We start from the raw sequence: 24,795 nt of genomic DNA, 5'->3' as shown, positions 1-24,795 counted from the left end.
TGTTTTAATCCCCTGTACATGTTGGTGGTAGGATGCTCCTTGTCTCTTAAAGTCCAAGACTTTACCATGGTGAGGTTCACCTTCTCACACAACTGGAGGAGCACCTAAGGAGTGTAGAAGAGCCCACTGAGAACAAGTCTAGGGCACTTTCCAAATGGATAGGAATAGAATCTTAAGTGCCTTTTCGACACCAGAGTGTTCCTTATGTGCATTTGTAGCAGTGCTTCAAATTGATTTTTTCTGTTTTTATAACTGAAATATTCAGTCAACTTAAGAGCAGAACAGAACAGAACAATTTTTGAAATTCATATGATCATCCAGTAAGCTGCTATCCTCCCTAGTAAAAGTTTCAAAATAAATAAATAAAATTGACTCTTTTCTTCGTTAAGTGCCAGTAATGTCAAGCTTTAAGTAAACATATATGAAACTTCCTGCAAGACGTTTGTATATCAAGTTTCTCTAAGTGGCATTTTCTCCAAACATCATTAAGCTAGAAAATGTGTGTGTGTGTGTGTGTGTGTGTGTGTGTGTGTGTGTATACATACACACTACATTTCTTTTTTTTTCTTCTTTCTTTTTTTTCTTTCTTTTTTTCTTTTTTCTCAAGACAGGGTTTCTCTGTATAGCTTTGGAGCCTGTCCTGGAACTCAAACTCAGAGATCCACCTGGCTCTGCCTCCCGAGTGCTGGGACAAAAGGCGTGCGCCACCCCAGCCGCCGCCCAGCCTATCATATGTTTCTTGGTGGGCAGTTTTCTGTATCCACCGTCATGCATCCAAACACCGAGTGTCCCACCTTCTGTGATGTTTTTCAGGTTGTGTTGCTGTTGTTCCTTTGCACTGTTCCTCGTCACAGTTTCAGCATTTTTAGAATTCCATGTAATACCACATTGCGGTAGTGTTTGTGTATGTATGTGTTGGCTTCACTAGCACACTTTTGAGTTTGTCCATAGTTTGCACAGTGATATTTTATTGTCAGATAGTCTTTAATACTATTGACTGTCAGGATTTGCGAGATGGTGACTATTGTAATTTGTTCTCGGCTTTACTATATTATAAACATCTGTGTACAAGTGTTTACATGAACATATATTTCTATTTTTTGGTGGGGTGTTAAGTACCTAGAAATAGGGTTGCTGGAAGCATGTAGAAAATGTGTGTTTTGTTCTAACGCACTACCACACTGGTTTTCAAAGTGGCTGTAACAGTTTTCCACAGTCTCTCCATAGCCTGTCTAGCAGTTGCCAATGAACTGTATAGACAAGTTTGTGTTTGTAATATAAACTCACTGTCATAACGATCTTCTTACATGATTTTACACTGGCCAAGTTTTTTGTTTGTTTATATACAAGTGACAGGTTTGCAAGCCCAATTATTTCTGGTTTTTACAGAACTGCTGTCCTCATTGACCATTATGTCATGAAAATTATTAGGCATATACTATTAGAACTCCTTGTAGTTATTTAGTCATTTGTCATTTGTCATGGCTAACTAACAGTCATTATATTTTGGATTATTATATAGAGTAGTTAAATTTGTATTTTCATTTTGTTGCATATATGTTTCTAACTAATTTCTTTTGCATACAGAATAATGAGCTGCATTATAGTCTCATCACACCTAGAGATCATTGTATTTGACTGGCTAGAATGTTAAAGATCTTTTCACGGGTGCGCTTGAAGGCCTGTCGGTTGTTTGGTTTTCTCGTGGTCTTTGCCTGATTTCACACGAGGATAATATTAGCCTTGGGAATTAACGGGTGATTTTCTGATGGATTGGTTGAAAATTGTTGTTCATTTTCTCGTAAAGGATGGAAAGAATTTACCAGTGGAGCCGTTTCTAGGCCTAGATTATTTGTTTACTATGGTGAAGTTGCTATGTCAAGTTCAGCTTACTGAGTTGCTACAAGACAGTTTATATATAGATTTTTGTTGTTCAGTTTTGGTCATTTGTTAATTTCTAGAATTTGTATTGTTTCAGTTACATTATTGAATTTATTAGCATAAAGTTATTAATCTATCGTTTATGTGCATTATGACTTATAGTAATACCCCTCTTTCATTCCTGATATTGGAGTAAGACATAATTTTTATCTTTTGTCCTTTCTTGATCAATCTACCTAGGACCTACTCAATTTTAATGATCTTTTTAAGAGACATTGGTTTCATTGATTATTGTTTATTTGTTCATTTTATTTCACCAGTCTCATTTTTATCTGCTGTGTGTGTGTGTGTGTGTGTGTGGTGTGTAATTTCCTTTTGAGATAGGGTCTCAATTGTTGCCCAGACTACTCTTAAGCTCCTTAATCTCCTAGGCAGAAATGACTCTCCTGCCTCAGCCTCCTAAACAGCTGAGATTTCCAGTTGTGCCACTGCATTCGCTGTATATGGCTTTAACGTTTTCTTTTCAATTTCTTATGGAAAAGGTGGAAAGAAGCTCAGGTCACTGAGTTTTGAACTTTTCTCCTAATTATATTTAAAGTCATAAACTTCCTTCTGAGTACTTTTCCATCTATATCCCATATATTTTATAGTTCAGTTTTATTTATCATTTGCTTTAAAATATTTTTCTTTGGCCCTCCAGTCTTATTTCTTCTACTGTTTCTGTGACGAAGCCCAGAGAGCAATGGCAACCGCTCTTACTGACGTCCTGTAGCATCCCTTATCTACTGGGGATGTTTCCAGACCCACTATGAGTGGCTAAATGTGTGCGCACCATCAAACCCTCGATCTGCTTATTTTCAGTCAGGAATAGTTACCTTTCCACCTAAAACACTTGCTTCTTGGGGTTACTATTTATTTAAATATGGTTAACTTGAACTTAAGCACTGTGGTAATGTGACAGTTGATCTGATAACCTAGGTAGCTCCCTGGCTACCAAGTGACTAATAAGTAGGTAGCATGTTCCACATGGATGTGCTGGACAGAGAGATGATTACTGGCCTAAGTGGACAGCACAATTTGATCATATTATGCAGAAGGAGAATTTACAGTTTAAGAATCTATAAATTGTTAACTTCTGGAATTCTCCATGTAATATTTCATGTAATTAATTAATACTTCATGTAATTAAACCCATAGAAAGCAAAACTGTAGACAAGGGAGGACGAATGTACTTTTTCCTTATTATAAAATATTTCTCATTCCTGGCAGTATTTTTATTTTGAAATCACTTTTATCTGATTAACAGCTATTATGGTAGACTCATGCTTATTGTTTTCTATGTTTACCTCTAGTCTGTTCATCTCGTTTATGTTTTAGTTGTGTCTTAGACACTGTAGATGGTTATATCTACTATCACTTCTGGCAGTCTTTGTCTCTCCTCCCCCTGTCCCAATTCTCCAGATTAAGCCTAGGGCCTCATGTATCCTAGGTAAATATTTATAACTTCAGCCTTGGCCCATTGTTTAACACACTTATTTGTAGGTTTGATTTGATATATGGTGTTTTGCTTTGTTACCATGCTTTATCCTTATGTTTTTTCTTTATCCTTATGTTTTTTCTTTTCTTTCTTTTTTTGTACTATTTGGTTATTTAAATATCTTAGGATCTTAATATTAATTTTGCTCATTGACTGGACTTGTACATCCATTTTTAGAGGTTCCACTGGTGATTACAGTCTGTATCCTTAACTTTTTAGTTGTGAGCAAGTGTTCTTCTTTATAACTCATATTGTATTCATTATAAAAGAGAGAACACTTGAATGTTGCTTTGAGCCCCTTCCCCTGTCCACTCTTTATGTTGTAGTTGTACTAAGCATGTATATTCTAAACCTTCGATTTAGAGCACTGAAATCAAACTCACATACATAAGGTCATTTCAAAGGGGGACATTTTTGGTGACATTTAATACATCCCATAAACGACGTCTGTGATGTGTTTCTGTGTTTTCATTACAGATCTGATGCTTACCTATTCTACTGCCACTCTCTTAGCCCTGAAGAACTTTAGCCTAAGGCTGTCAGCAGTGAATTCTCAGTTTTCTTTCATCTGGAAATCAGTTCATTTCAGATCATTCATAAAAATACTTTAATTGAACCGGGCAGTGGCACACACCTTTAATCCCAGCACTCGGGAGGCAGAGCCAGGCGGATCTCTGTGAGTTCGAGGCCAGCCTGGTCTACAGAGCAAGATCCAGGAAAGGCACAAAGCTGCACAGAGAAACCCTGTCTCGAAAAACAAAAACAAACAAACAAACCAAAAAACAACAAAAAAAGGTTAACAGGTTCTTTTTTCCTGTCTTGTAGCCACCTTAGTTTCTTATGAGATGTCAGCCATGAATTGAGCCAATTTTCTGTCTCTATTCTTGGTGTTTGTGACATTTGTTACTACTCTGTCAGCCTTCAAGCTTTTTGAATTTATTTTTCTTGGTGGTCATTGAACTTCATTATATAAATTTCTTTCTTGCAATAAATTGGGCCAGTTTTTATTTATTAATTTAAAATTTTTCTGCCATATACTTTTTCTTCTAGCTCTCCAGTCACATTTTGCCATTGTTCCTGGGGCTCTGTTCATTTTTGTTAGTCTTATTCATCTGTAGTAAGCTATATCATTTCTGTTTTTTGAGTGCGCATACTCACTCTTTAGTCATCTGTTTGTTTTTAATGTCCATAGTTTCCTTAAAGATATGTAATCTGTTACTCCTTTCTCTCCTGCCCCTCCTTGTTACTTCCTCTTTCTCTTACTGTCTAGTAGAGGTGCGTATATTTTTGTTCATAATGTACATCATTTATTGACAGTAGTTTCGAGGGGCACTTCAGTCTCTTAAGCTACTTCAAGCATCCAGGTCACCTCACAGTTCAATCTCTCTTGTTTTCTTTTCTCTCACTAGCTTGGTCTCCCACAGGCACTTTTGGACTGCACCTGGATATTATGAATAGTATGATTCCCTATTTGTTTTTCTCCGATATATGGGGCTTTCTTGGATTGGTTAGACATTGGTCTTAGATTGCTGATTGCACCTCTTAGGGATGCCTCCAGCCTCACTTCAGACATTTTGCCTCTGATCTGCTTTGAGTCTGCCTTGCCTATCCATGGTTCACATAGGAGTTGAAGACACACTAACTGTAGGGATTTCCTTTATTTTTTCTGGCTCTTTCCTTTTCCTTTGAGCTTTTTCATTGACATAATTTCTGGCTTTTGTTTTCTTTCTTCCCAAGTCAGGAGTACTGTGTTTACCTGCTTCTTGAACTGTGCTGTCAACATTGGCTTCCTGCTCAAAGTCATGAAAAGGGGAATCATCATGAATTGGCCTCTCTCTGAGCATGCACACTCAACAGGCCTAACATAGCTTCTGATTAGCTTCATCAGTTTTCGTTCACATTGCTTTAGGATGGAAGAATGGCTTTGTCTCAGCCTTCCTAGTAAATTTACTCTGCTATGGATAGCTTACGTCCCATGCCTGATCCTTGAGTAGTCACTGTAGGAAGATAGAATAATCTAATCTGCAACAGTCTGAGTTCCTACAAAGCAGTTGAGTGCCTGGAAGAGGAGATGTTGGGGAGAAGAGCAAGTCAGTACACATCATTGTTAAACTTGAATGTTGTATTAACTTACACAGGAGAACTATGCGTGTAAAATTTAGGAACTAAAGCCAAATATGGTGTTGCACTCTTTTAATCCTAGCACTCGGGGAGTTGAATCTCTGTGAGTTCAAGACAACCTTGGTCTACATAGCGAGTGCTAGGACAGCCAGGACTATGTAGAGTTACCCTGTCCCCCAAACCATAAATAAATCAATAGATAGATAGATAGATAGATAGATAGATAGATAGATAGATAGATAGATAAGCAAGCAAGCAAATTAACAAACAAATAATTAATTTAGGGGCGAATGTACTGTGATTCCTGACTGGAAAGTATCTTTCTTATCATAGTAATACCTCATAATACTGGTTTAAAAGATATTATGAAGAGTTGAAGCCATGAAATTCTGATGAAATTTCATTGTTAGAATTGTAATAAAAATATTTCCTCTTCATTAACTATGTAGTAAAGTTTATTGTTCATGAAAATGGCTGTGAGAAATTCTTCTGTGGGATAGCCAACATAAAACAGTGGACTCCAAGCCTCCTTGTTCTCAGGATCAGTTTGTACTGGTTTTGAACTGCCTGTACCAGTAATGCATGATATAGTGTGAATCGAATTATTTTTGTCTTTATTTGATGAAATGAAGTAGTTCTGTACTCCAGGAGAGGGAGAAAAAAAACCCTTGTGTTATCCTTTTACACAGGCATTCCATGTTTTCATGTAGATATACTGATATGTATGATTTCTATAAGCTGTCACCCAGTTCTGTTGGTCTTTTCTGAAAGGTCACTTTCTTTTTTTATTTTATTTCTACCACCACTTAACTGACTTACGTAATAAAATGTTATTGAGTCCTCTCTTTATGATCAGTGATCAGTGAACCATCTGCCTCACCGACACATTTTCTTAGGATAGAGAACCTCAAGTAGCAGCCTAGCAGTCCTAAAGCAGGAAGAGGGCTGGCAGTCAGCTGGATGCTGGAGGACTCGGAGAACTGCTCTTCTCCTTCCTTCCTCCTCCAGTTTCACCCTGGTGGCGGACCAGCCGCCACTTTTATGTCCCAGAGTACTCTGGAGTAGGGAGAAGTGAGAAATATTAGCTAGAAAGAGAGACCTAGACGACGAGAGGAAAGACAGAAACACAGGATAGCCTTGGGAGGGCCTGGGTCAAACCCACCAGCCCTGAACTTTATTCCAAGGGGCTTTTGATCACAATGCCAAGAGGTGGAGCAAAAGATTTCCCCCTTGCTCAATATAGCCAAGTGTAGACCCTTCCAAGCACCTGATACTCAGGCCCATGGTATCATCTTCTTTATGCAGATCTGCTAGGCAAAGCCACCAGGAAACCCAGATGGGCTCCAACACCCTCCCAGAGCAATTGTCCTCAACTATTCTTTTTAAATTTTAGCTTTTAATTATTATTCTGTTATTTTGTGTGTATAAGTGTTTTATAAGCATACATGTCTGTACACCATGTGTGTGTAGTGCCCTTGCAGGCCAGAAAAGGGTGTTGGATCTCTTGGGACTGGAGTTACAGGCAGGTTGTCAGCTGCCTTGAGGGTGGTGGGAATTGAACCTAGGACTTCTGTAAGAGCAGCCAGCACTCTTAACCTTCAAGCCATCTCTTCAGCTCCAGTTTGCAGCAATTCTTATATCTCATTATAATTAATTCTGTCCAGGAATTTTGTTCCCATACCCTGGGTAGGGTTGGGGAGTAAGCCTGCTTTTCAGAAAGTAGAAAATTATGTGCATTTGGTTAAGTTTCTAATAATCTTTCGAAGGATGTATTGTTGTCTGCTTTAAAATATACACAAATGAAAATCTAGCAGTAGCTGACTATTATCATAATGACTATTGAGTTTTATCTGTGCTGACTGTAAGACAAAGATAATGAATACATGAGCATACATTTATTAAATAGAGAGCAGTAATTTCAGACTTGGTATGAAACACAGAAAAGGAAAGACCTCATCTGGGAATATAGCTAATATTCCAGGACCCAGATTTTTGGTGTTAATCACCTTTAATTGTTATAGAACTGTAGAGAAATTAGAGGTGTCACCATTCAAGAGTTAATGCACTTGGTTATGCTACTGTCTCACACCTTTCTGGGGTTCCAGTCGCTCCCTAGTTTTTAAGGCTCTTTACTGTTAAGAATTCGTGTGTTTTCTAGCATACTCTTTCTGTTCTGGATTTCCCTCAGACAGACCCTTTGTGTCTTTATGTACCTTATGCATTCCGTCCTTGTCTTTGCTTAGCCGTAGCACCATTTTCTCCTCCAAGGGCCACGTGCTCTGTGAACTCCTTTTCTCTGCTCCCTTCTAAGCCCTTTCCTTCCTGTCCGGGAGTGAGTTCAGCACCCCGCTTTAAGCAGGTTCCATTTCGTGCAGCCATGTCTTGGCTTCATGTGCACCTATTGCACCAGCTAGCCTGTCTGCTTCTTGAAAGTATGCAGCATGCTGTTTACTGTTGTCCCTCCCCCATGCCTAAAGCACGCTTCTTGTTGAGCTTCCTCATCAGACGATTATCACTTTCATTGCTCATATTTGTTTCTCCTGTAAGGTGATATAAATTGTGACATGGTAGGGTTTTTATACTGCTTCACTCTGCTGCCTAAGAGAACATTGCAAGTCACTTTTAGATAAGTGAAAATGTAATTCTTATATTTGAACCTTTTACACGTGTTGTGGGGCTTCCACATACGGGGCTTTATGCTAGTCACATGCAGATTTATAGATTTGTATTTGACATATGTACAAATAGGATATAGATATGTTTGTTTGTGTTTACATTGTTAATTTGCATTTGTTATTATGACTTCAGTTTTATATTGTCTCTAGTATTAATAGTTTTATCTGGGGTTAAAACTTAGCTAACAGTAGCATGGTATCATATTTGATACAATTAAGCACATTTTATGGGTACAAATTTATATAAAGGAAAGGAAATGTTATTTTAAAGATGAATTGCACTATTTAAAATAGAAATCTGAGATCTTTTTGACATTGCAGCTGAGTTAAACAAATAATCTTTCCACCATTATAAGTAGTACATGTAGTTAAAAATACATGTATACATATTATTTTTAAAAACCTAGTTAACTTTAAAATATGTAAGTTTTCTTGTCGTTTAGGGTTCTGTGAAGCTGATCATCAAGAGGGCTGCAAATCATTGGTGGTTTCTATTTTCAGATTTCCACATCCCGGAGTAATTTGCTTTAATTTCACCCAATTTAACCTATACTTCACACCATCACCATTCAGCTTTAATAGCTATGTTCTATGCATAAGAAAAGCAGATAAATGTCCACAATTAGGCTGCAAATGATTACAACTAGTTAGGGCTTTATGAAGACAAAACTTAAAGGCCCTGGCGCCAAACAAAGCACAAAGGACGCTGGAAATCCGGCCTGAGAAGTCAGGGCTGCGTGGACTGGATTTACACTCGGTAGTTGATTTTACTTTCTTAATGTATTGGCAGGTGTGCCCACTCAGAGAATTGTTCATCGTTACAGAATATTAGTGCTTTGTTGTTAATTTACTCTGCTTTTAAATTTATTTGCTTCCTTGGATTTCAACATCGATAATCAGGTTTAATTTAAAAATATATTAAAATGGTCGCATTTAAAAAATATATATGAATAATTCATTTGAAACGTGCTGGTACTTATATGCCTTGTCAGCACATTTGTGAAATGAAGACTTTTCTGAAATATTTATGTATGCATCAGATGACCCTATGGTACATGTGATGGGAGTAGAGTATAATTCTGTATAGAATTCTTCTGTAGCTCGGACTTAGGATGTCAGGTTCTCTGCATGTGCACACACAGAAAAGACTGAGGACTTGTGTTAATTGTGTCAGTCTGCTTTTCTCCCCTTTCCGTGGTTTATGTTCTAGTTGATGGGTAGTGCATGATGTTTTACTGCATAGAGAATTTGTTCACTGTTGATATTTTTAAAAAGATAAACTAGTCATTTTATGTAACAGCGTTTTAGAAAATAATTATAATTATTTTATAATTAAAATAATGCATACAATAGCAAAATGACAAAGTAAAATTTGTTATTTGGGTTAATGTATCTCATTACATCTCATTACAAAATTTTTCTAATATTTCAGTCAAAGTTTGAAGTTTGAAAATACCTTCCTGAAAATAACTTATAATGAATATAAGTATAATATAAAAACAGTTCAAGGTTTTGTGTTCGAGGTCAGCTTCAGTCATCCTGTTAGATATTCTCTCAGAAATTTTGTATTGATAAGTGTAGCCATATTGAAATGTAATATCTTTTTATAATTTATGTGTATCTAGAATTTAAGTGAAATACTTTTCATTTTATAAATGTAATGTTCACTGTTATATAAGTAGTATGCTTATTTAAAATACATACTTATTTAGGTACTTTATTTTCTTAAATATTAACCAAGTAATGCCATCTTAGTTTGTTTAAAGGCAAATAAATGTAATTGAATAATCCATGTGATCGTTTTTTTATTCACTATAACAAACATGTCTATAAGAGTAGACATAGTTGCTAACTTTAAAATAATGCTTGAGAATTAGTTGTTCAGGCCCCTTTATTTTTAAAATCAGTGTATGTGGGAAGGAGCATTGAAACTTAACCTTAAATATTCTTATTTTCAAAGACACTAGTTAATTATCTTTCCTACAGAGTAGGCCAGTATGGACATGGCAGGACAATACAGCTACACAGCATCAGTTGTGTTAAACTAGTTTCATATGCTATATCATAAAACTTTCAGTCCAATCAGCAACTAAATTTAAATACTGCAAATTGTAGCAGCAAAACAATAATTCTGCTGATTAGCCCCTTTCCATTTCTTGTAAGTGAACTGTTTATGCTGTTGAGTACCTTTTGAAAAAAGAAAAAGCCAAAACAGCCTTGATTAGTCAAGGAGTAATTGGATGACTTGATTTTAGCAAGAGAATGAATTGGTTGATGATAGCCTGTAACTAAGTGTAGTGGTTCTGTTCAGATGAATACATAACATACAGTCATCAGATCTTGACAGGTATAACTTATAGGCAGTGCTAAAAATCGAGTGGTGGGGGTGATAGGATAGAAATGGAGGTCAGCAACTTCGCCATAAAGTCTTTCGCTGGAATTTTTGAGCTGATCCTTGAAGGAACTCAGAAAAAATATTTGTATTCCCCCACTTTGGGGGTGAGTGGTGGAACCCTTTATCTTATTACTGTAGTTCCTTGTCTTGTGCACTAAAAGCGAAAGGTCTAACATGGTCTAACGTCATTTAACGTTTTCAGAGGGATTGGCAATGTTGCGTCCTTTCCTTTTTTGTTGAAGCTCTGGAGTGAATGAAGACCATGGCTGTTAGTGCAGCCATTGGGTAAAACTTAAAAGTCTTTGTATTCATATTTAACTGCTTGAAGTCTTGGTCATGACAGAATGTTTGTATGCTGCATTCTTATTTATAGCTCTTTGATTGAAGACTGCATATGAAGTAGAATAGAGTACAATTAAAAAAAAACTTTCTCATTTGTAACTAGTCTTCAGTAAGCCCCGTTGTCCTATTATCCTCTTTCCCCTCGAAAGTACAAGACACTAATTGCCCCTTCGGTGCTGTATTGTGTATGTGGGCCCACAAGTGTCAGTTGCATCAAATATGGAGTTGTTTTGTTTTGTTTGCTATGTGAAGGAAATAGAAGGGGTAGACCTGCATAACCAGCTGGAGGGGGTGATGAAGGTCACGAGGTGTAGGCCCATCCAGGTCGTTCTGGCACCGGCTTTGATTTGGCACCACCTGGTGGTGAATGCTTGCTTTGGCTTAACTATCAGTGGTGATGACTAGATTTGTGTGGGCAGACAAGATCTCACGAAGTAGGCTTCTAGAAACCTCTCAAGTAGTTGGTTCATATTTTGTTGGGCCAAATCGAGTGGGTTGTGTTGGGAGACTAGTGGGAAAGGAAGAGCCGACTTAACACAGCCGGCCTCCAAAGGACGTAGTGTTTACTGTCCTAGCCTGCCTTCCATCCTTCCTTTCCCAGTTTAGAACTGGGAGTCGTGTATCCAAGAGGATAATCATTTTTTGACATATGGCACCTGGTTTGGGGGTATCTACTATTTTCATAGTCCTTTCTGTTTGGATCCAAGGATGTGATCCCCTGGTGTAATGTGGATGTAGTCATCATCTTCCTATTCCAATACAGATAAATGAAGAGTGTTCCTTTTCTGTTTCTTTATTCCCCCTTCTGTATATTAGAAAACTGAACTGAAAGTAAAGATCCATTGATATTTTGAAGAAAGCTGTATAAAATAGCTGTTTTAAAAATTAATAGGTATTTTTATTAATTAAGCCATTTTTATTAGTAACTGTTACATGTTTACATTTTTCAAGCATATAAACTCCAGTGGAAACAATATTTTCTCTCTTCTCACAGCATCAATACATTTAAATATCTTCCATCCAAACCTGTAGGTGAATCTGAGTCTAAATTTAAATTGCTTCTGTATGACGCCTGCTTTCCAGTTTGAAAACTTGAGGTTGTCTTTCCTTTTCCATCAACTTGTAGTGGATACTTACTCTTCTTCGGTATCCTCCTTTCTAAATTAACCTTTTTACATTTATCACGTGCTCATCTGTCTTCCCTATTTGATTATAAATATCTTGGGGAGCAGAAACCAGTTTGATTCAGCCTTTTTTTCTTTCTGTGGAGGTTTCCTAGCTGAAGAAAGGGACTGAACTCTTCTCCGCAGCTGTTTTCCTCATGGTACCTCAGGTATTGCTTAGCTTCTTTTCCATGAGCTTGACCTTGTGTGACTCCCTCTAGTTTGGTGACCTTGAGGCTCCATTCATTCTTAAAACCTTGTGTAGTGTCTGTCGTGTTTGGAATGCTGCTGATTGGCTCATTTCTCATAGAAGGTTGTCAGGATTGGTCAGACATCTGCTTGAGAGCTGTGCCTCATCTCCTTGCTTATGCTCTTCGTCACTGAGCGTGCTCTTCAGGGGTCACAATAATGAGTAGTAGCTCAGAGTCATGGAACCTGCTTGGCAGTGGCTGTTCCAGTTTTCTTATCTTGAAGAAGGGGCTTTCTACCCCATATCTAAGACACTTGTTTGAAAATGTCTTTTAAGATGTGTATTTTTTTTGGTGGTACACACATATCATCCCAGCATTCAGGCGGTAGACAACAGAATCAGAACAAAACAAAAGTTATGTTCATCCTTTTTGTTTGTTTTTGTTTTTTTGAGACAAGGTTTCTCTATGTAGCCCTGGCTATCCTGGATTTCACTCTGTAGACCAGGCTGGCCTCGAACTAGCAGAGATCCTCCTGCCTCTGCTTCCCAAGTGCTGGGATTAAAGATGTGCACCACCACTGCCAGGCTCCCATTCATTCTTAAAATGCATAGCTTTGTCTTTCCTCATCTGCAAGGCAACCCTGGAAGAATTCAGATCGAACTTTCTGTACCACCTCTGACTCCCAAAAGAGTTTTGGAGTTTTCTTTGAAATAAAGTATAATAAAAATGATTATTGAATATACTGCCCTGGGTGTGATTTCTGGGACAAATATATTATTCTAAATGTAGTTTCTGAGAAAATCAGTTTTTTTTGTTGTGTTTTTTTTTTGGTTTTTCGAGACAGGGTTTCTCTGTGTAGCTTTGCGCCTTTCCTGGAACTCACCTGGTAGCCCAGACTGGCCTTGAACCCACAGAGATCCGCCTGCCTCTGCCTCCCGAGTGCTGGGATTAAAGGCGTGCGCCACCACCGCCCGGCAGAGAAAATCAGTTTTATATACTTCTGAGGAGTAATATTATGAGAAGGGGAAATGCAGAGGAGGTAGAATGGGTTTTCACTACCATTTCTGTGGATAGCGAAGGGGGGTCACATGAACTACCTGCCATTCAGTAAACAGACTGAGCAGCAAATCTTAGTGTTGAACTTTCTAATGTTGGGACCATAATAGTGCGCACACTTTGAAACTCAGCCTTCCCATTCTTCATCCCCTATACTGTCATTGAAGCTTCTGCTGAGACTATTTTCCCTTCTCCTGCCTTCCAAAGCAAGTCACACACAGTCTCTTTCATAGCCTCAGTCTCACTGAAATGAAATCTCCGAGACAGTGTTTCTTCTGACCCTGCCCTTTAGTTAAACTGCTACAGTAATCTGTCCGTCTATTCATATGACTTGTAAAATGCACATTAAATATTAAAGCGTATGGTCCTGTTCCTAGCTGCCTGGTCTTGAGGATTGTATGTGAATTGCCCTTCCATTCCCGCCTGTGCCTCGGTCAGTGCTGTTGTACACACAGTTTGGTATAAGGTAAAATAATAAGTTAAGAGAATCAATGAATGCTTGTGCATTTATTCATACTGAGAATAAATAAATGACTCCAGAAAGAATTGTAAATTCTAGAAGCTAAAACAACAAAAGATAAATTTCACAGCACACATTAAAGTATTCAGCAAATATTGCTAAGAAATCAGTGTTAAGCATATCAAACACCTAAGTTAGCAGATACAGTAAAATCCTTATAATTTCTTTTCACCTCTGAATTCCTTATCTGTTGGTGCTGGGTTGTAACCCTTTAGATTGTAAAGCACCTGTGTAGACTTCCAGTGAAGGAAGTGGTCTTGGGATTTTTCTCACTTGCTCACTTACACTCTGACTAAATGATCCTGCTAGCTTGCATCAAAACCAACTTACATCCATCCTTAAAATAAAGTAGCTCCTCCATTTGCATGGTGTACTTGGAAGAATGTGGTCTGAGAGATCTCTACCAATCCTGACTTATAGCTTGGGAGACTAATGATCACAATAGAGCAGTTGAGTATATAGATGACATGGGAGAGGTCAAACCTGAATGAAAATAAAGTAGAATTACAAAGACTATTTAGTTAGTAGGTAAGAAGGATGTTATTAAATTGAGAAGAACTAAAATGTGGCCAGTTATCCAATTGGAAATGCATAACAGTTAAAAATATCCGGTACTTAGAGGGATGTAACTTAGAAAGGAGGTGTGTGTGTGTGTGTGTGTGTGTGTGTGTGTGTGTGTGTGTGTGTGTGTGTATTTGAAGCTCAAAAATGGGATGGGTGGAGATACAGGGACAAATCTGAGGAACTTCTGGGGCTTAATCAGTGGCCTGAGCTGAGGATTTGCGCATGGAGAAGATGAAGTTATGGAGAGGCTCTTTTTCTAGGCAGAAGACCAGGGGTGGTTTGGAGTCAGGAAGCTAGTGAGATAGTTATGTGGGAGGTAAGTAGAGCACAAGGAGCTCAACGCTGGACATAAGGTGGATCCCAGTTCTAATAACAATATTGGGTTTGTCTTTTGTGTATTGAAAGTGGCTTAGAATATAGAACAAGCAGGGGGATATTGTTAAGAGGTGAATCCTCTTCTCGTTAAGGAACTTCTGTCTACTTCTTTGGAAAGAGTTGATGTGTTGCAGCAACTAAAAATGTAAAACTCTTGAGCAGTTGAATATAATTAACTACAGGTGCTGACTCTGAATTATAATTCATAACTTTTCAGTGACTTTAAGGATTTCTTAAATGGCATGATTGTATAATTATCTACAGTATAAGAATAGTACTAGTGACTGTTGGGCAGAATTTTGTGGTGTTTTGTATATATGAAATAATTGTCAGTTAAGTGATGTCACCCAAAAAGGTTTTTGTTTTGTTTTGTTTTGTTTTTGCTTTTGCTTCTGACTATTCAATAGAAGCTTCCATTTTAAACAGAGTTCATGTTTTTATATCTGTTTCTTTCCATCTTTCTCACCCAATATTTTTGTTTTGATTCATTGCTTCAAAGATTGTTATTTTTAATTTTAATGAAGTCTTAAAATTAGGGGAAAATAATGAACAAGATTTTTTTTTAAGTTTCTCAAAAATCAACTGACCCATTTTATTATTCTTTCTTATATTAAATACGTATTTGTCTTAAAATCTGGATTATTTTTAATCACAGCATTCTTGAGTGCTTCCATAAAAGTTAATTAACTGGTGCAAAAGCCCTATGTGAATCATTTATAATTTATTTAATTTTAGATTGGCCTCTCCAAGTCAGCCACGTGTACATTTGGTTTTACTAAGATTTAAAATTTTGCTTCATTTTATGTATTGAGTGTTTTGCCTGCATGTGTGTCTGTGTGCCCTGTGAGTGAGTGGTGCCTTCAGAGATCAGAAGGTATCAGATCCCTGGGAACTGGAGTTACAGACAGTTGTGAGCCTCCTTGTGGGTGCTGGGAATTGAACCCAGCTCCTCTGGAAGAGCAGCCAGTGCTCTTAACCTCTGAGCCATCTCTCTGGACCCATTACCAAGATTTTTGAGAACTCAGATCAATTCTTAAGTAAGGCAAATGGACTAGTTGTTATTGATACATGCATGTACATTTGCATGTGTGTGGTGTATGCATGTGTTTGCCAGTGTAGAGGCTAGAACTTGATGTCAGGTGGTCTTCTTGAAGTTTTTGAAGTAGGATCTCTCACTGAACTTGGAGCTTGTGGTTTTGGTTAAACTAGCTGGCCAGCAAGACTCTGGGATCCAACTTCCTCCCCCGCTCCCATTCTGTATTGGATCACAGGCAGGTACATCTTGCCCAGCTTTCACATTAGTATCCGGATTCTCAGCTTGAGTTCTCAGGCTCAAGCAGCGAACACTTCACCTACTGTGTTCTTTCCAGCCCCAAAAATGGACTTTTACAAATAAACAAAATACATTAAAATGCTCTTCTCTCCTTTCATAACTTAAAGTAGTTAGTTATTTTAATCCACAGGTATGAATTACAAATTTTGAGGTCCAGCTGAGAATTAGATTGTTTTCTTGTCAAGGTGGGTCCTTTTTATAGATCAAGACTAGAATTTTAGTGTACCTCTAAGCTGGGGTTTAAACTGTACTTCTAAATCAGAGCATTTAGAGGATGCAGTAAATAGCTCACCGCCCCCCAACCACCTCTCCTCTCCTTATACAGTGAAGCATGTTATTGTTTTTATGAAAAGTAAATGGTAACTTGCATTTTCCAGTGTTTGTGATAGAGCCATAAAGATGGTGAGGGTATTGCCCATGCACGCTCACCCCTCTTAGAGCACTTGGCCTCCAGGAGTGCAGGAAGCTCTGGCTTTGATCCTTGCGCCATCAAACAAGTACAAAAAGCCCGAACACTAAACTGCCGACCAGAGTTGCTGTGTGGTACTCGCTCTCCTACTCAGGAGGCTAAGGGGTGAGGGCGTCTGGAATTCAAGAAGTGGAGCTCAACCTGGGTGACACAGTGAGTTCCAGAATAGAAAAACAGAAAGAAGTTTGAATGGTGGTTTGATGTCCATGGAATTTTGAAGACTTGATTAGAAGTTTGAAAAGATACACGTTTTAGAAATGATATGTTTGTCTTGATGTCCACCATTGGATTGAATGAAGAATCTGCTTTAAAGGCTGGGGCTATAGGCCAATGGCGGACGGAGTGCCTGCCTGCTGGGCCCAAGGCCCTGAACTGTAGGTGAAAGTGAAAGGCCCTGGGTTTGGTTCCCAGAACTGATGAGAACAGCAGCAGAGCTGTGGCCAGTGAGGGGCTCACTGGGTAAAAGCGATTGTTGGGGAGCCTGGTGACATGAGCTTTGTCCCCAGAACCCATGTGGGTGATTTAAATGAGAAATGTCCCCAGTTTTCTCCGTCATTTGTTCCAAGTGGATGGTGCTGTTTGGGGAAGGTTAGGAGGTGTGGCCTTGTGGGCAGAAATGTATCATGTGGAGGTTTTGAGAGTTAAGGAGCCAGATGCCATTCCAGGTTGGCTCTCTGCTGTGTGCTTGTGGTTTAAGAGCTGAGCTCTGAGCTGGCTGCTCCAGTAACCATGCCTGCCTATTGCCATGCTTCTCTGCGGGGTGGCCATGGACTCTAGCTTTCGGGAACCATAAGCCAAATAAGCCTTCCTTCTGTAAGTTGTCTTGGTTGTGGGGTCATCACAGCACCAGACACTGAACTGAGGTACCACATGAAGGTGGGAAGAGAGAGCCTGCTCACAGACCTGTCCCTGGCATCACATGTGTGCTGGGCCATCTGTGTGCCCTCACTCACGTGGAGAGTGATAATAAGTAAAAGCACTTTAAAATATGGAAGCAGAAGGGGGACTGTTTGAAGCAAGGTAGGAGACTACCAAGAGGGGGAAAGTGTGGGTAGGGAGATGAGTCAGAATGAGGTCAAAGGGCCCACATGAATGGCAGTACCAGAATGAGCTCATCATTCTGTATGCTGACTTAACAATAAAAGCGTTTTGTACATATAGCTTCTGCTTTAGAAATGTGACTTCCTAACTTTTTAGTGGTTTTTTGTTTTTTGTTTTTTTTTTTTTTTTTTTTTTTTTTAAGAATGAATCAGAACGTAGATTTTTCAGAACATTTGCTATTCCCCATGAAAGACAAACTGGAATGTAATAATATACAGATGTCTTGATGCTGATTTGAGATGACTATATGTGTAATGTTTCTTATCTCTTTTCCTAGAACATTGGTTCTCAACCTTCCTAATGCTGCAAACCTTTAATATAGTTTCTCATATTGTAGTGACCCCCAACCATAAATTATTCACTGCTACTTCATAACTGTAATTTCACTACTGTTATGAATCGTAATGTAAATATTTTTGGAGATAGAAGTTTGTCTAAGGGGCCATGACCCACAGGTTGAGAACCACTGTCCTAGCAATTATGCATTTTGATTATATAATACTTTTTCCTTCAGACCTGGTTTGGGCTTTTACATTTATATGCATTGGCTTTACTGGAATGCAGATAAACATCCTTTGGCTTGAAACCATACAGTGATCTCTCAGCTTCTCTTTCTGCCTTCTGAATACTTGGCATAACCCTGACTGTCCTGGATCTCGCTCTGTAGACCAGGCTGAACTCACAGAGATTCGCCTGCCTCTGCCGCCTGAGTGCTGGGATTAAAGGCCTGCGCCACCACCGCCCGACTCCATTACCGTTTTTCATCTCGTTGGACTTGTTTTCTGTGGTAGCTGTCGCTGTTCATCCTGTCTTTCAGTGCGGCAGTTCCCCTCAGTTGTTTCCTACTTCCGGTTAGTCTCTGACATGAATGTTCTTTACACGTACCCCGCCCTGGCGTGAGAGCCATTGCTGGCGTCCTGCTGCCCGACAGCTGAGACCCACACTTGACCCTGCTCTCTGTGACTTCCATATCTTCAGCTCTTCAGGGTAATTCTCTCCACTACGTCTTGCTCCTTCCAACCTTCAGTTTTAAATATGGCTTACCCTGTCTCTCGGCATGACTTCTTTACCTATACAAACTTTATATTTTAAAAGTGTTAATTATATCTAAGATCCTACTGTTGTTTTTTGTTTTGTTTTTTAACAGACTCGTTTGTTTTGCCAACTAGTTTGCACAATTTACAAGACCAAAATCTTGTTTTGGTTTTTGTTTTAAATTCTCACTGACTGAACACATTGGTAGATGTATAAGGGAGCGTCTATGAGTTGGGAACATTATAGTTAGCGAGTCATGTTGTAGTTTGCATATGTGTTGAGGGTGGTAGTTTGCATTATCAAGTAATTCTTTATTGCTGCATTATACAGTGGTGGAGGATAGAAAGGTGGGTCCGTTCAGACCATGTGTCCTCTTATTCACAAGAAAGCCCTAGACATGCTGTTTAGAGTATTACATCCCTGGCCTGTGGTTTGTAAAGAAGACCATGAAAAAGCCACCAACACCACGCACAAGAAAGGGCCTGAGAGAACCTAATAGAGATGATAGTGGAGAACACGGGGCTGGCCTTAGACAGGAGCAGTGAGACTTCGGTGTGCCAAAGAGAGCGGTCGGTCTCGAAGTATCGTGAAGGCAAGTCTCTGTGGTCGGTCCTCCCTTCTTTCTTCTTGCTGTGTAGCCCAGGCTAACCTCAAACTTCCACCTTCCACCTCTATCTCTCAAATACCAGGAATCCATGGCTGCCCCTCCATACCTGGCTAGTTGCTGTGATCCTTGCCATGATGGATTTCTGAAAGTGTTGCGGAAGTATATGGTCTGAGTTATAAAGAGGTCAGACATGGAGATTTAGCAGACACCAGCAGTGCTTTCCGAACGTTTGTCTCCGAACTGGAGGAGAGGAAGCAGCAGCTAGACGGAGATTCATGTCCTAAAGTGATTCACACATTTGATTTAATGTAGAACCTTAAATTTACTGAAATGTTTGAGGGAAAGAAGTTGTGAAATGGAGGAAGTGCTCATAGCCTAAGGTCTCAGTAAATCAAAGGAACAGTCTGTGGGAGCCGACATTTATGGGATGGAAGGGAGGAAGGAAGGAAGGGAAAGAAGAACTAACTTCTTCTGTGACACTCAGCCTGAAAAATACCTTGCACAATTGTCTGTACTTACATAGAGGCTGATGACGCTAGTGTGGTATTGAACAACATCCCTACGGTAAGTGCATTAGAAAATTTAAATGGCAGTTTCTGAATTACAGCCCTCAATGCTATCCAAGCAGCTAGTGGAGAGGAACCTGGTGTTTGAAATTCTGTTAAAAACATGGAAACATTAATTTAAGCTTCTTTATCAGTTTTGTCTCACTTAAACTTTTCACAATAATGAACAGTTTTTATAAAAATAAGCCACTCTTTCTAAAACGCAATAAACAAGTTTAATTTTCAAAAAAAGTATCTAAATTTTAGTTACAATTTTGGTCTTACAGTAATTAGCCAGAAAGAGAAAATCGTTATTGCTATATGTTGTGCCCAACCGTGTGTGTGTGTGTAGAGAGAAAAACTGAAAATATTAAATACAATAAACTTTTGTTTTTCAAACTCTTACTTATTTAAAAACAATTAGCCATAAACTAATTTATTCACCCCAAAGATTCGCCAGCAATCCTGTCATGTTTCCTTTACTAAGGTCTTCATTTCAAGCCTCTCTTCTCCTACTTGCGGGCCCCCCCCCCCCCGCCCCCCGTAACTGAACTAGCCTTAGATCCTCAGGAAACATACATGGCGTTTGTAAGCTCCACTCCATGTCATTGGTTTTCATCCAGCTGTTTCTTCTTGCTGGGGTAAGATGGAAATGCTGTCTACTGTGCATACTGCACCTCTCTGCTGTCTGCTCTTGATCTTAATATTCTCAGGATCTTGTTGACTCGCTAGTCATTAGCCTCTGTATAAAGATAATTAATTGTACAGGATATTGTTCACAGAGTGTCACAGGAGATGTAGTTGTTTCTTCTTTTCTTCCCTTCCTCCCTTCCTTCTTTTTTGACATGGTTTCACATAATCAAGGTTGACCTTGAATTCACTGTATAGGAAGGCATGACCTTGAACTTCTGATGTTCTTGTTTCTACCCCATGAGTACTCGTTTTACAGATGTGTCCCACTACACCCAGTTTAAGCACTCTTGGAGATCAAACCAGAGCTTCCTGCATGCCCGAGAAACACTACCAACTCAACTGCACCCCAGACTGACTTAGCTATCTCAGTAACTGGCCACGCTGCGTAGGTCATTCTGCTTGTCTTTATGTAAGGCAAATCATAGCAAGAAATATTATTGTGCCTGTCAGCTGGGGCTTATGTGTTTGTTGTGTTTAGTAGGAAATACACCCAGTTTAGGGTTTTTGGTTTTTGGTTTTGATTTTAGTTTTTTGCTTATTTTGTTGATACGAATTCTGACACCATCTGACACATCAGTTTCATGCCCAAAGCACTTAAATATTTAAATAGCTACATTTTAATAGCAGTAACCTGTAATAAGAATATAGTAGTCTGTGTTGCATAAAAATGAACTATATTTGCTGTTTCTTTATCAAATTCAAGCTGACTCATGATTCCTATAATACCTCTGTCTAAAATAATTGATACTCTGTTAGAAAACATCTCTTAAGCAGTATAATCAAATGGACAATTTTCATGAAATTAATTTGTTTATGTGTGTTTGCTGTTTTGTACCTATATCACTGCTTTCTGTTTATAATATTTCATAGCATTTATTCATTTTTTATGATACTGTTCTTTATCTGGTAATGTGAGTAAATCCTAGCTGAATTATGTTGCCACATTATGTCTTCAGAAGGGCATAAAGTCAGGACACATCCTTCAGTAATATCTGCTTGTTTTACCCTTATGTTTCTAGTTGGCAATTTGAAATTATGGCTTCAACTGCACTTTAAATATGTGATAATAGCATGTGTTTCTAATAAGGGCCAGCATCATTTTGTTCAGATAGTGTGAATGGTTGTCACTCATATATGACAAATGCACCTTCATCTGCTTCTTTGATAGCCCCCTAAAAACCATACCCTCAAATCAGGCCGATGAAATTAGCTGCTGTGTAAATTGTGTGTCTGAGTGGTTCATTATCTAATCACCGTCAGAACCACAGTGATAAAGTAGATTGAGCAGAGAAGAGGTCTGCCAGATGATTTGAGCCCACCCCACCCCCCCAAAATCTGGTTTCCCTTGGAAACCCTAATAGTGCAGCTTAGAACTTCAGGCCTCAGGCTTTCATGCTGGCATTCAGTATCTTTTATATACCAAACTTGAAAACAACCAGTAGTTCTGGAATCAAATTTCTTTTTCCTATAAAGATAATAATTTTACTTGTTTGTATCAGTTTTTTAAATGTTGACGCTCTTGAACTACTATTTCTGTGGTTAGTGTGTTAAGTATTACCAAATGGTGGGAGGATGCTCTGGTTTGCTTGAAAAGAGTTGAGAAGGATTGATTTGCTGGAGCTGTTTGTTCACCGTCTGAAAGTCTTCACTCTGTTCACCTCTGTTTCCTTCTTCATCATCTGCTTATTGAATTGTTCTCTTTTATTCACTTTAGGTGCTTTTGAAGATGACGATATCACGCATGTTGAAGGAAGTGTAGATCCCATTCGAGATATAGAAATAATTCACGAAGAGCTTCAGCTGAAAGATGAGGAAATGATTGGACCCATTATAGATAAACTAGAGAAGGTGGCTGTCAGAGGAGGAGATAAGAAACTAAAGCCTGAGTATGTAAGTAAACATTTACACTTTGAAAAACAATATATCTTCTTAAAAAAACATACACTACAGACAGTATTTTGTTCGTTGGCTGTAAAAACGAAAGTAAAGAAAGCACCCTAAAATATTATGCCTATATTTTATATTACTGAATGTAATGAAGGTTCATGATGATTAGCAAGCCATAGTGTAGTAATATTGAGAATGTATAAGGTTGTGGGGTAGGTTTCTGAGTTTTAGTGCTTAGTGAAACAGTTTTGCGATGAAAAATTAACTGCGTTTTAACATACGATGAATATATGAACTTCATGGATTTGAATTAGTAATTTACACAAAAGATTGGTCTTACCTTGGGGTAGTCAAGAATGAATACACTTGTGTGTGTCTGTGTGTACATATGCACATTTGTGTGGGGGATCTAGGTGCACATATGGTACCATGTACATGTGAGGTCAGAGGGTAGCTTCAAGGGTTGGTCCTCTCTCTTTCATTTTCTTTGAAACTGGGTCTTTAGCTGTTTGCCACTGTATATGCCAGCCTAGTTGCCCCATAGACTTCCTCCTACCTGAGGAGCATGGGGATTACAGATGTTTACTGTGGTTCGTGGCTTTTCCTGGGTGTTAGGGATTTGAACTTGGGTCTTCATGCTTCTGTGGCGAGCATTTTACCTAGTGAGCCATCTCCCATTCCTGGTTTTGCCTTTTTGAGATAAGGGCTTACTCTGTAAGCCAGTGTGGCCTCAGAGTCACCAAGTAACCCAAGCTTGTCTCAAAACTAACTGTGATCCTCCTGTCTCAGCCTCCTGAGTACTGGGATTACAGAGATAAGCTACCATGCCATGCCAGCTTTGAATGAATACACTTTCAAAGTAGACAGAAATTATATTTTTATGGAATGGAAATAGCCACCATTATCTCCACTATTTGGATATATTTTTAATCACATTAGTGAATTATTTTTAGTAGTATTGGATAGATGTTTCAAAGTCAGTTTTACAGTTTTATATAGTGGAATTGTACTTTTCACTTATTAACATCTCCTAGTAACTGTTCGTGCTTTGTGTGTAACTGTGTTGTAGAAATGTCTTTCTATTTTTATTGCAAGCATTTGCTTTAGTTTTCAGAAACCGATTAGGCCATCCTTCCCCTCCTACATTTATTTTCAGTGTGTATAAAACTGTACTCCTTAGAAAGAAACTGTAGTAGCTCACAGAGCTACACCTCACCACTTCCTGAGCTCTTCGGAGTCTTTATCTGTCTGCTCTCAGCAGGCCTTTTCTGTTACTCTGGGCTCTGGCTCTCTGGAGCTCCCCTCTTCCTGCCACGTGGCTGACCTCCGCCGTGGCTTAACCAAAAGGCACGTCCTCTTGGTTTCTCTTGTGTTCCCCTTCAGGCAGCTGCTGAGGTTCACAGCTGCCCACCCTGGGGATTTCTTTTAAACTAACAAAATTGTCCTCTTTAAACAAACTTTGGTTTTTGGGGAAAGGAAGGAGGAGGGAGGGAGGGAGGGAGGGAGGGAGGGAGGGAGGGAGGGAGGAAGGAAGGAAGGAAGGAAGGAAGGAAGGAAGGAAGGAAGGAAGGAAGGAAGAGGAAGAAGGAAAGATCCTAAGCTTGTCTTCTGAATTTAGGCAGACAATCAATAAATAATAGTTAAGAGAAGTTTGACGTGGGACAGGAAGATATGTGTATTACTGGTTTCCTTTGTGTTCTTTACTTCTCTTAATGTTGTGGTCACTTCCTGTTCATGTGCAACAGAGATGGAGAGGTGTCTAATAAAGTTGCATGAGGGTTAGGATAGGGGAGAAAATGCAGAGTGAGTATAAAACCTCCCTTGGGTGGGCAGGGGACTGGAATGGATGTGTCTTCTGCATGTGACAGGATGCTGCACTCATGGACTCTCCGTAGCTGTAGTTACCAGCACAAGACCTGCACAAGGACAAGCCAGTCCACACTTCAGCGTGGAGCACTGAGGGATTCACAAGCCCCCATCCCTAACTGAAATGCTAGTGACAGTTAATGGCTTCTGGGGAAGGAAGAGTCAGTTTTATTTAAAGGTGTCCCTTGTTGAGTGGACTGTGCTGCAGTGGGTAGCCCCATACCGATGAGGATATGAACAGTACAGATAGGACTTGGTGGGTTATTAAAAAAAAAAAAAAAAGAGTTACAAAATTGGGATGATAGGTTGGGAGGAGTTGAGGTAAATATAATCCAAATACATTGTATGAAATTATCAAAGAATTAATAAGATATATAAAACATTTAAAATTAATACTAAGGACAAAAATAATATTTCCAGGGATGGAGATGTTGCTTAG

General features: G+C 38.9%; 1 protein-coding gene across 1 annotated transcript in view; it reads left to right on the top strand.

The window, feature by feature from the left end:
• Window positions 1-24,795, top strand: part of Ola1 (Obg like ATPase 1) — a 134,452-nt gene that overhangs the window by 43,907 nt on the left and 65,750 nt on the right. The window contains exon 5 of the mRNA XM_028885712.2: window positions 22,318-22,493. Coding sequence (XP_028741545.1) covers window positions 22,318-22,493 — 176 coding nt within the window. The remainder of the gene's footprint in view (window positions 1-22,317; window positions 22,494-24,795) is intronic.

Source organism: Peromyscus leucopus, chromosome 4 (assembly GCF_004664715.2).
Source record: "Peromyscus leucopus breed LL Stock chromosome 4, UCI_PerLeu_2.1, whole genome shotgun sequence".
Classification (NCBI taxonomy): Eukaryota; Metazoa; Chordata; class Mammalia; order Rodentia; family Cricetidae; genus Peromyscus; species Peromyscus leucopus.
The sequence above is the reverse complement of the archived record's forward strand: the minus strand, read 5'-3'. Positions and strand labels throughout refer to the sequence as shown.